This window comes from Chenopodium quinoa, unplaced genomic scaffold (assembly GCF_001683475.1).
Source record: "Chenopodium quinoa cultivar QQ74 unplaced genomic scaffold, ASM168347v1, whole genome shotgun sequence".
In the NCBI taxonomy this organism is placed as follows: domain Eukaryota; kingdom Viridiplantae; phylum Streptophyta; class Magnoliopsida; order Caryophyllales; family Amaranthaceae; genus Chenopodium; species Chenopodium quinoa.
The window spans coordinates 1,740,078-1,752,786 of NW_018744593.1; the positions used below are offsets into that span (position 1 = coordinate 1,740,078).

At 34.3% G+C, this 12,709-nt stretch overlaps 1 protein-coding gene and 1 non-coding gene across 4 annotated transcripts; one reads left to right on the plus strand and one right to left on the minus strand.

The window, feature by feature from the left end:
- Positions 1-1,650: 1,650 nt before the first annotated feature.
- LOC110699616 (splicing factor U2af small subunit B-like) lies at positions 1,651-6,016 on the minus strand. Of its 3 annotated transcripts, none has more exons than XM_021877123.1 (6): positions 5,659-6,016; positions 3,955-4,041; positions 3,777-3,858; positions 3,529-3,655; positions 2,989-3,444; positions 1,651-2,033 (listed from the first exon to the last, which is right to left on the minus strand). In XM_021877123.1, the coding sequence occupies exons 1-5, from the start codon at positions 5,893-5,895 to the stop codon at positions 3,003-3,005; spliced, it is 975 nt and encodes a 324-aa protein (XP_021732815.1). In that variant the 5' UTR covers positions 5,896-6,016; the 3' UTR covers positions 1,651-2,033; positions 2,989-3,002. The 3 variants fall into 3 exon arrangements, with proteins under 3 accessions (XP_021732815.1, XP_021732814.1, XP_021732813.1); XM_021877122.1 differs by having other exon boundaries at positions 1,651-2,876; XM_021877121.1 differs by having other exon boundaries at positions 1,651-3,444.
- Positions 6,017-6,109: 93 nt separating this feature from the next.
- Positions 6,110-6,192, plus strand: TRNAL-UAA. Its single transcript has one exon. It is a non-coding gene; the product is annotated as a tRNA-Leu (tRNA).
- Positions 6,193-12,709: the final 6,517 nt, after the last annotated feature.

Here is a 12,709-nt window from a genome sequence, read left to right on the forward strand (position 1 = left end):
TACCACCGTATTATGCCTGTCTGCTTATGGTGTTGCTCATTACCTCCCCCCTCTGAATTGGGAGGTTTTGTTCTCGTCTCTAGAAATATGGGAGAGATGCACCGGAATCACTATAAATCATACGGAGTAATTACTTAGGGGTACAATTACCTTGAACGCTGTTTACCTGGCTAACTTCCACAAGTAAACTTGGTATCCCCTACAAGGCTACAAGTAACATATACTGCCTATGTTCATTGTTTTTAACCTGCATAAAGAATTGCCTTCATAAAACATGTATATGTTAATATTTTAAAATTCGACTGTTCAGTATTGCAATCTTGGCTTAACTGTATAATTGAAATATTGCTTAGATATATGGCATGATTTCATTTTAAATTTTTTTAAAAAAAAAAAAAATTGTTTAGCATATTAAACTTGTCTCCATAATATAAAGTCAGACAAATATTTTTTTTTAACGCAAAAGACAGACAAATTAGAAACCAGAAAATATTACTTGTATAAATTATGACTTATTTTGGGAATCCTGGTAACCCCATATAGAACAATCACTAAGCCAAAGAAAGGAATGATGTCAGTTTCGGCAAACAAAAACCACTTTCAGACATTATGCAAACACCAAAATTTAAAACAATAGTACTCTGTAATAAACTTCCAGGTAAACAGTTGAAAAAAAAAAGAAAAGGTTCATTAATTCCTTTTGAAGGCTTTAAACTAGCGATGGAAACTCCTCCTTCGAAGTTTAACATACAATTCGCAAACGCAATCCTCCAACATTGCCAAAAAAATGTTAACCCGTACACATGAGTTGTGGTTGAAACAAAAATCAAAAAAAATTTCTTGTTCCTGAGGAGGGGTAGCTGCATCAGCAAAACTCAAGAGAATGTAAGATCTTGACAGGAAATTTAATCGAAAAAATGCACAAAGACGATATTTCTAATCTAATAAAAAAAAGTAAGAAAACAATGTGAGAATTTGCTGACAGTACTCTAGAAGTGCTGTGGCATAAGCCTGATTGTATAACCTCAAACAAGAAATTTGGTTTTTGAATCCAGACCAAATAGATCATTAAGAAGTGTCCATAAGACCACTTATGTAAGATCATTAAATTATGCAAGAAAAGAACATTTTCCCGATATAGATAGTATTCCTAACATTTCTAACATCCGCGCAGCGGGCTCTTGTCTATTGGCAACAAGGACTCTAGCAGGGTGCTGAAGGAGTTCATAAGCACATACCAGGACAAGTGAGATACAGGCTTGTTAGAAACTATTGCCCATTGGGCAGAGTCGAGAATCGATCAGGACTCAAGACAGCCGCGCAAATCAAGGCTGGTACAAGTCCAACAACCAGAATTATCTATTTCAATGTAATTGTTAAACTATCTGTTTTGGGGCGTATTTAACAATTGTTGATATATATATCTACAAGGGCCTAACTTGGAATTCGTCAATCACTCGCTCCCTAAAAGATACTTCGTAAAATTAGCTTATCCCCTGTTGAACATTGATTTTAGTAACATAATACATTGAATCTAAAGTCTAGAAAACTTAAAAAGTCCTAGATTTAATTTCCATGAATATCGCAATCACTACTATTACTAACCAAACAAACTTGAATGGCATTGCAAAAGTTCAACAACAATAACAATTCCAGTAAGAAGGCATTCCCATTGGCAAGAAGCAATAAGAAAATTGTTCACTAAATAACATGATTGGCTCAATTGACATTATGTCCAGTACAAGCAAGCATCCCAATACTAGTATCCTACAGAATTAATTAGCAAGATTGACACTCCTAAACTTCCTGCTAAACCATTGGTCTCGAATACAAAACGCTACAAAGCTTTATATCCAACTAGAGCTTAAGATCAAATGGAAAAAAAAAAAAAAAAAAAAAAAAAAACAGAATTACATAATTCTTTCAGAGACCTTTAAACCCGAAACACCTCTTTCCAAGAACCTGCAATAACCTGCAACCTACAACCTGCAACCTGCAAACGCAACCCTCCAATATTTCCAAAAATAGATCACCTGTACACAAAATTCCACCATAAGCTATGGTTAAAAAGATGCTTGTTCCTGAAGCAGGAAAAACTGCACCTGCAAAATTCATTTAAACGTAAGATCTTGACCGAGGATATATTATCGAGGAGGATAAAACCTAATAAACAACCATGTGAGACTTTGCTGTCACTACTCTGGAAGTGCTGTGGCTTATTCCTGACTGTATACACTCAAGTAAGGGATTTTCTTTTTAAAAGCCAGACTAAAAGGCATGATAGAACAACAAGAAACAATGACAAGAGTTTTTCCATCTACAATATTTTGTAACTGAATGACACAGCAGGATGATAAAATGTCAAACAAAGACTTGACTAATGTATGAGTCACAGGAAAGATGACAATTAGGAGATATAGGACAGCAAGGTTAAGCCTGCACTTTCTACCACAGAAAGTCAGAAAGAACATGCACAATGAAAGATGCAAATATAAAATCTCAAGATAAGTTTGATTACAGGGCAAGATAAAAAGTTTAAAATGGACACCATGAAATTTTTACAAAATATCTTTGATAAAGAAGAGAAGTTTTTTTGTTTTTCTTTTTTTTTTTAGAGACTAATACTAACAATGAAATTAGGAAGATGAATAATTTTGCCTTTAAAAGAAGTTACAGAACAAACAATTGATATGCATGCAACACTAGACATAATTAACAGCTCTGTCGGAAAATGGTGATTTACAAATTCAAAAAAGGAAAATTAGAGAAGAAAACATTTTGAACACAACATGCATCATGCAATATGGAAGAAGTTTGTTAATAAAAAGGAGAAACACATCACATTCCATATGTGACATAAGTGTGAACCTGCACACCTGCACATTGGAAAATGGGCTGTAAGAAAAATTTAATTAACTTTTGAACAAAGCCATTGTGAGTAATCTTTAACAAGCCACACCACGAATAAATAAATAGTAAGAAACGAACCATGTCCAAGTTAATCAATATCCCTCCTGATGAGTTTGTTGTACTGGCTGCTGGAACCCATAATTTTCTTCACCATTGCATGCACCTTCATTGTAATAGACATCATTATTGTTGCCAGCGTCAGTCTGCATCTTAGCAGCCTCTTCTTTTTCCCTATTCCATTGCTCAATTTTTGCACGCCTCTCTTCACTACCTTCCCTGCTAGGGCTTCTTCTGTCCCTCCTACTAGCAGGACTTCTGCTTCTTCCCCGCCTGTGATCAGGGCTAGTGCTTCTATGCCTCCTGCTTCTACTTTCATAATAGCTATCCCTATCATCATGTCTTTTGCTGCTATGACTACGCCCATGGTGTCGGTCATCATAGTCATAGCTTCTACGTCTGTATGGACTTCTACTACGGCTTCTGCTTCTGCTATGTCTTCTTCTATACCTCCCAAACAATTGACGCCTCAACTCCCTGACCGTACAAATTCAAAAGTTAACACAGGCTCCAGCAATACATATAGCTGAAAGAATATGAACAAGACTCCATTGAATTTACCTGCTGATCCTCTTCAGATGCATAAAGTTACAATATCCACCTCGATTGCAATTATTCTCTTCATATTGCCTGCAAGTTGCTTCGCGAAAATCTGTGACTGGAGAGAAGTCTACGATAATAGGACGACCTACAAAGCACATTGCAGATCAATTGCATTAATATCATATGATTCATTATCTATATAAAACCCAGAAAAGGCTTCCAAAGCAAGATTCTAACAAGGCTTAAAAATAATAATAGTATATTACCAGCATAGAATCTCCCAGTTAAATTACGGTGTGCATTAGCAGCTTCTTCTTCTTCCCTGTACTGAACATAAACATTGCCTACCTAAAAAGGTTGGATGAAACACCACAACTTAGTTTTATGGCTGCACATTTCAAAATTACGACTAGATGAAATGTAAATGTGGTAAGACATACTTACCATGTGGTCAGCCAGATTGTCACAGATATTCAGAGACTCAATTTCTCCATATTTGTTTAATTCCTCAAATAGATCTTCATAAAAATCCTAAGAGTTCATACCAAAATAAAAATAATCAGGGCCAAGTGACGAAATGCGATCCAACTTAATTATTTGCTTGTAGAAGAATTATAAGTCCTAAATTCCAGTGCAAGGTATTTATCACATGAAATGTAAACACTAAAAACAATATGATTCTTGAATAATTCAATTTACAATACCCAAAAAAATAGTACTTTAAAACACATATTGGATAAGCATTCTTGAAAAAATCTGGAACATATTGGCAATAATGATAACATATCAAATCATGTATACATGCATACATATACATTAATGGTTCTATACTATCAAGATAGCGAGTTATTGATTCCTAAACATAGTTGCAAGTAAACAATAAGGTCCATAACACACAAGCATTCAACCAACATTCTGTCCTCAAATCAATCAATCAATCAAAGCCTTAATCCCATAAGTGGGGTCGGCTACATGAACCAAATTTGATTATTCCATGTAGTCATCGACAAAAATCTTCCTCTTCCATTCCTTACGATCCAATGCCTCATCCTCATTCAAATCTATATACTTCATATCCTTCCTAACTCCTTCTAACTAAGTCATTTTCGGTCTCCCTCTCCCTCATTTAACCCCTCCATGGTCCCACTCTTCTACTCTTCGTACCGGTGCACCCCAGGTCTTCGTTTTACATGACCAAACCAACGCAGACGATTTTCCCTTAGCTTGTCCGCAATGCTTGCCACACCTAAATTTCCTCAAATATATGTTAAATTTCCTTTAACCCTTTAGTCATCCCCTAAGTACAAAATTCCAGTAGTCTTAGCTGTAACTACATCAACTGAACAAGCAACGAATCACAATTTCCCTCAATCCTCGAGAAACAACGATCTTGCTCGTTACCAAGGTCAAGTAAGTTTCTTTAATTACAATATTAAAACCTCCAAAATCCTCTTATACAAGCAATCAAGCAGAACAGAACAGGTTATTGCAAAGAAAAATGCTCACCATAACTCCAATTTATCATAATTTCCCAAAAGAAAACCCAACATTACAAATTAATACAATCAATTAACTAATCCGCAAGTGAAATAAGACTGCTCAAGCCAAAGCTTTCACGAGGTTATTAATTTTCTAACACGAAACAGAAACGCACACTACAACCAGAAACAAACAATCAAACAACCGCAAAAATTTGAGGAGATTTTATAACTTAAGATTAAAACAAACAACAAACAATCAATTAATCGACTGTTAAAATTAAGGAAACTTATAATTTTCAATAAACAGAGCCGAAACAATCAAATAATCAACTGCAAAACTTTAATGGACGTATGATTTTAGATTAACACGAAAGGAAATAGCAAAATCAATCAATAGATCAAATGCAAAACTTCCACAATTCATAAATTTAGATTGATACGAACTGAAAACAATCAAATAATCAACTGCGAAAATTTTGAAATCATTCTGAAGCAGAATCAATTAATCAGCTGCAAAACTTTGATCCAAAATTAACACGAAGCACAACCATCAATTAATCAACAGAAAAAAAAAAAAAAAAAAAAAAAAAAAAAAAAAAAAACAACCCAAAATACAATCAATCAAACAAAAATATTAAAATCAAACTAAAAAATTAGTAAAAATTACCTCAAAATGCTCCTGAATTTTGCGAGGATCAATAGGATTACCCTGAGCATCAACACCAGGAGTAATCATATCAGCACGTTGATACATATTAGACAACAAAAGAGTAGGACTAATACTAGGCTTAGTATGAAGCCTAGAACATCGATCGCCATGTCTGCATGCTCCGATCTTAAAGTAGAAAGGACAATTAACTCTATCTTTTTCAGTACCAAAAATGGAGGCCAAGTTTTTCGCCATTGTTGATTGATTCAAGCTTTTTTCTGAGTTTTCTCTCTCCGAATTGAGATTGATCTAGGGTTTTTTTGTTGTTTTTCTCACTGTTTGTGTAGAAGATTGAAGAACATGAGATTGGGGGATATAATTAGTTCTACGGGTTCTGGATAGTTCTACTATAATTTTGTTTTACGACAAATTATTTATATATTTTGATTGTGAAAAAGTAAACAGATTAGCTGGTTTGCCCGAGTGGTTAAGGGGGCAGACTTAAGATCTGCTGCACATAAGTGCGCGTGGGTTCGAACCCCACAGCCAGCATCTAGCATATTTTTTGTTTTCCATAGATAGCAAATAGTTGGAGTTGTATTATTCCGCACATACCGTTAAAAATTAGTATTATTTTAAGTAAATTTTCCAAAAATAATGGTTTCTACATTTATTTTTTTAATTCTCTTCGTTACGATATTTACTACTTCTGCTTTCCATCTCCTTCTAATCCTCCTCCTCCCCCTTCTTATAATCCTCCTCCACCCCATCATTAGACTTCAATATTTTAGCGCTACAATGACCTAATGGGCTATGCAGAACCACAACATGCAATAACGTCCCGGGCCGGACAAGGATTCTCTTTGCATAGTGGATGATACGTGAAGGTCACTTTAAGTTAAGATGCACTCGGGACCTAAAATATATTGCCTCCGTTTCTTAATACGTGCAACCAAAAAATATTTTATGTCTCCAAGAAAAGAATAAACCCTAAACCCTAAAGAAAACTATATTTGAATTTGCAATAATCACAAACATGTAAAGACAAATATATATATATATATACTACGTAACAATTTGAATGGGGGATTTTGTATGATAGTTGGCGTAGGTGCATCTATCACACTTAACAATTAAAGCAAGAATCTTCCTAAAATACTTATGATTTTGTGAAGCATAAATGTTAAGTGATTAAGAAAAACTAGGAAAGAGTGTGATTGAGAGAGGACTAAAATATTTTTTTTGGTGTAGAGAGAGGACTAGAATATAATTTTGTGAAACATAAATGTTCGAAGTTAGAGAGGGAAAGAATGTGATTGAGGTTAGGAGAACTAAAATATGACTTGGTGAAACATAAATGTTAAAAGTTAGGGTCTTAGGGAGGGAAAGAGTGTGTAGTGGTATTGTTGTTAAGTGTTAACAAGAGTATGTATTCTCTTCTTCAACTATAAAATCAGCAACAACTAATGAATTGTTTGTTAAATCACGCAAAGATTGTGCTTGCTCTAAAAAATTGACTATCAACAATATGAATAGATAATCAACAAGAACTGTCATTTGATATAATGCTAAGCGGTCGATATACTCGAGATCCTTTAGATTTATATTACAAATTACAACTAAATATAAAGAAATACTTGTTTTGTAGCGCAATAGCACCATAATTTTTTTACTTGCTAAAAACACAAAAAGAAAAAAAATATTCTAAATTATTTTTATTCTCTTCATTACGATATTTCCTACCTCTTCTTCTCCACCTCCATCTCTTTCTAATCTTCCTCCTCCCCCTTCAATAATCCTCCTCCCCCATCATTAGACTTCGCTATCTTGGCGCTACAATGGCTCGGCCCAAGGGGCTATGCAGAGCGACAACATGCAATAAAGTCCCAACAGCCTGATGATATGTTCATTTTATATAGTGTTTTACCCCCGTCCCTTGGTCATATTTAGGAGTATTTTTGGCTCTTTAGAGCCACTTTTATTACTAATATGTGTTTTCTAGTGTTTTCGTAGATTTGGTATTGTTTTATAGGATATTGCAAATATGGAGCATTTTCCCGAACTTACGATAAGCCACTACGAGCATTGGAGAAATATGACCATATTTCGTAGCCCAAGACCGGTTAGAGTCATCAAACCGGTGATTAAGGGCTCAGCGAAGAAAAAGAGTTCGAGGCATTGGACCGAGTAGTAAAGACCCAAAGAGGAAATCCGGATTGGGCCAAGAAAGTGGCCCAATCGAAGTCCATGTTTGCCCGAGTGCTCGCCCAACCGAGTGGGTGCCTCGCCCTAAGGCGCGAGTGAAGGTCTTCTCACCAAAAAGGCGGGCCCGGCCGGGCGAAGCTCCGCCCGACCGGGAGCGTGTTTTTAAGAGGATTTCGACATTTTTAATTTTTTTTTTATTTAGGATTTTTGTGCTTAAGTATAAATACATTTAGTTAAGCTAGATACGATTACTTCTTCTCATTAGTTAATTTACAGATTTTAGTTTTAAGCTTATGGTTAATACTCTTGTTTTCTCTCTCTACACTTTTAGTTTATGCAATTCATTATTTCCGTTCATTTTGGTAAACATTTCTTCCCCTTTATTTTCAGTAATTAATTGCTTTGATTGATTATATCTCGTTTATTTGATTTGCTTAGTTTAGATTTAAATATGTGTAAGTAGTTTTATTTCTAGGGTTGTGGGGATCCATAAATAATATGAAGGGGTAATTTACTTTTGTTGATTGTTCATGCTTTGGTTGATTTCCTATTGATTGATTTAAGGCTATGCAATTAGATTAGGCCTGGTTTAATTGTATGAGTTGTGCAATATTGATTCGAGATTTGAGAGATAAGAATTGATGTTTAGGCTTAGTTTCAATAGGCAGGTTAATTTATAAATGGTTAAGTCAAGATTCGAGAGATACGATTTTATACTGGTAGATTAATTCTGTGATTGTAATATGTAGCGAAAGCCTTTTATGATATGATTAATTGATGCATTAATAATAGATTGTTGTGTTTTACCCTGTAATATTATTTATTGGTGAACCTATACCCTAGGCTTTGATTTATTGATTTCCTCCCTTATTCAATTTGCTTAAATTTATTTATTTTCCTTAGTTTAATTCTCACAAAAATAATTTTGCTACTTAATAGTTTAGATTATATTAATTATTTATGAATAGAAAGACTTGTTTCCCTGTGGATTCGACCCTACTTTCTTATCTACTTTAGTTAGAGGACTTAGGTAATTCTTTTGATTAGATGATACGACTTTAGCCTGTCAAAATTTGGCGCCGTTACCAGGGAGACGGTTTTATTTTTATTCCTGATTGTTTCTGTAGTCTAGATTATATTCTTTCATCTTAGAGAACGCAAGTTCTTTGGGACAATTTCTCATATTTGTTTGTTTAATTCTGTGTTTATGCCCAGGAGTTCTCTATCAGGTTACATTCCATTCGATCCTGAAATCGAACGTTCTATTCATAGACAGAAGAACCTTTTCATATAGGTACGAGCTACTTCCGAGGGTAATACACCTTTGGAACCCCCATCTGATTCTAGTGACTCAGAACTTTATTCAGAACCAGAATCAGAGATGACGGCTCAATCACCTCGCAAGCTCAGTGATTATTCGCAGTCGTCCCTGACGGATTTTCCACATCTTGCTCTTACACCTAATCTCGAGGGAGTACAATTTGAGATCAAACCCCAGTTTATCACTATGATCGAAAGGAAGCAATTTAGCGGAGCTAAGGGTGAAGATCTAAATCTTCATATTTTGAATTTTTGCCAATATTGCAACACTATTAGGCAAGCTGGGGTCACGCAGGACCAAATCAGGGAGATTCTTTTTCCCTTTTCTTTATGTGGTAAAGCTAAATTATGGTACAATGGATTGAATAGAACTGCACTTGGTATTACTGACTGGGATACTCTTGCTTTAAATTTCTATAATAAATACTACCCTACAGGTATTTCCCGACCGAGAGCGCCTTTTTACCCCCGTTGCTTTCCTCTTCTTTCTCCTTTCTTCTTCTTTCTTTCTTCTTTCTTTCTCTTTCCTCCATAGTTTATCTCTCTAAAACTCAAATTTCTCTACCTTCTCTCTAAGATCTCTCCTCCAATTCTCACCCAAACTCAGAAACTTTTACATATTCCTTCTCCTCTCTTCATCCTCTACATTCCTATACTAATTTGGTTCGATTTTGAGCAAATTTTTATTTTTGAAGACCCATATACAAGATGACTACGAAGAGGGCAATAACTCAAGTTGGCCGTGGTTCGGGATCGAGTACTCCATACGACCCAGATTTGCAACTACTACTAATATGTGTTTTCTAGTGTTTTCGTGGATTTGGTATTGTTTTATAGGATATTGCAAATATGGAGCATTTTCCCGAACTTACGATAAGCCACTACGAGCATTGGGGAAATATGACCATATTTCGTAGCCCAAGACCGGTTAGAGTCATCAAAACCGGTGATTAAGGGCTCGGCGAAGAAGAAGAGTTCGAGGCATTGGACCGAGTAGTAAAGACCCAAAGACGAAATCCTGATTGGGTCAAGAAAGTGCCTCAATCGAAGTCCATGTTTTCTCGAGTGCTCGCCCGACCGGGTGGGTGCCTCGCCCTAAGGCGCGCCCAGCCGGGCGAGGAAGGAAGAAAAAGACAGCCCTTCGCCCTGTCTAGCGCCCGCCCGGGCGCGAGTGAAGGTCTTCTCATCAAAAAGGCGGGCCTCACCGGGCGAAGCTCTGCCCGACTGGGCGCGTGTTTTTAAGAGGATTTCGACGATTTTAATTTGTTTTTATTTAGGATTTTTGTGCTTAAGTATAAATACGTTTAGTTAAGCTAGATACGATTACTTCTTCTCATTAGTTAATTTCCAGATTTTAGTTTTAAGCTTTTGGTTAATACTCTTGTTTTCTCTCTCTACACTTTTAGTTTATGCAATTCATTATTTCCGTTCATTTTGGTAACAATTTCTTCCCCTTTATTTTCAGTAATTAATTGCTTTGATTAATTATGTCTTGTTTATTTGCTTTGCTTAGTTTAGATTAAAATATGTGTAAGTAGTTTTATTTCTAGGGTTGTGGGGATCCATAAATAATACGAAGGGGTAATTTACTTTTGTTGATTGTTAATGTTTTGGTTGATTTCCTATTGATTGATTTAATGCTATGCAATTAGATTAGGCCTGGTTTAATTGTATGAGTTATGCAATATCGATTCGAGATTCAAGAGATGAGAATTGATGTTTAGGCTTAGTTTCAATAGGCAGGTTAATTTATTAATGGTTAAGTCAAGATTCGAGAGATGCGATTTAATACCGGTAGATTAATTCTGTGATTGTAATACGTAGCGAAAGCCCTTTATGATCTGATTAATTGATTCATTGATAATTGATTGTTGTGTTTTACCCTGTAATATTATTTATTGGTGAACCTATGCCCTAGGCTTTGATTTATTGATTTCCTCCCTTACTCAATTTGCTTAAGTTTATTTATTTTCCTTAGTTTAATTCTCACAAAAATAGTTTTGCTACTTAATAGTTTAGAATATATTAATTATTTAGGAATAGAAAGACTTGTTTCCCTGTGGATTCGACCCTACTTCCCTATCTAGTTTAGTTAGAGGACTTAGGTAATTCTTTTGATTAGGTGATACGACTTTAGCCTGTCACCGGACACGGATTATCTTTGCTCGATGGGTGTATGACTTGTGAATAGCACCAATCACTCTAAGTTAAGATGCACCTCAGGACCTTACAATGCAACTGCATTACAGGTAGTATGATACTCGTATTATTTATACAAATTGTTACAATTTTAATTAATTTATACTCGTATTATTTCATCTAAATAATACAAATTGTTACAATTTTAATTACTTATACCTCATGTAATATAGTTTTTGCAAATGATATGGCCATATATTGGTCAAGTTTTCAACAAAGTAACATCATTTTTTGGAGACATGAGTGAAGAAAACATGGCCATATAGTGACACGCTGTGAAATTTTGTTCAAGCTTTAATTTAATGGAGATTCAATGGAGAATAAAGGAATGCTTCTAGATGTCATGAAGAAGGAAAAAACTTATGTTGACTTAGTTCACAATAAAATTATTGTGGATTCGAGGTACATACACGTGCAACTGACATTGTATTGAATATAGTGACCCCAATTTTAATATAGTGATTTACCTGATCTTTATTAAAAGGTGTGTGACCTTTGATATTATTGTGAACCTGAAATACACACGTCTCAGACGTTATGTTAAACATAGTATCCCTAATTTTAACATAACAACCTTTATTATTCATATTACCTAGTATATTGAACTTTCATTCAAAAAAAAAATTAGTCTCTTATGACCTTTAATTTATAATAACACAATGACTTTTATTTGAGGGAACCTAGGTTAATCTCTGAGATTAACATTTCAATCTATCTCCTCTCACAACTTTATGTATTGATTTCTGTGCCACTTTATTATTTCACTTTTATTATTTAAAAAATAAAAGAAAAACTATATATTGTGAGAGGAGATATATTTACAAATTTATCTCTGAGATCAACTTGAATTATCCCCTTTTATTTTAACGCAATATCCTTTATTTTAACATAGTAATCTTTTTATATTTAATTAGTTATTGGCCCGGGCGATGCCCCGGATCATTATAAATATATTACTTTAATCGAACTATATAAAATTTGGCTTGTTTGTTACTGAGAGCTTAAGTGGTGGGTTCTTTTTTTTTTTTTTTTTTTTTAAAAATAAAATAAAAAAGATGATAGCTTAAATAGTTTGTTATTTATATGAGCTGGTTTGACTATAAGAATAATTTTTTGCATTAATATATATAGGGTAAATGATAAATCAATCGTGGTAAAAAAATAAATAAATAAATAAAGTTGATAAATCAAATCTTTATAAATTTGATGTCAATATATATGCTACTCCATAATGCACAAAAAAAAAAAATTACTCTATAATTACAATTGTATGAATTAATATATATAAATCAAATCTTTTACTCTATAATTACAATTTTATGAATTAATGCACAAAAATAAAATA

Coding starts and splice junctions, on each gene's coding strand:
- LOC110699616 (XM_021877123.1), bottom strand. CDS start 5,895: ATGGCGAAAAACTTGGCCTCCATTTTTGGTACTGAAAAAGATAGAGTT. Junction 4,042..5,658: donor AAATTCAGGAGCATTTTGAG/GTAATTTTTACT, acceptor ATGAACTCTTAG/GATTTTTATGAAGATCTATT. Junction 3,445..3,528: donor CATCTGAAGAGGATCAGCAG/GTAAATTCAATG, acceptor TTGTACGGTCAG/GGAGTTGAGGCGTCAATTGT.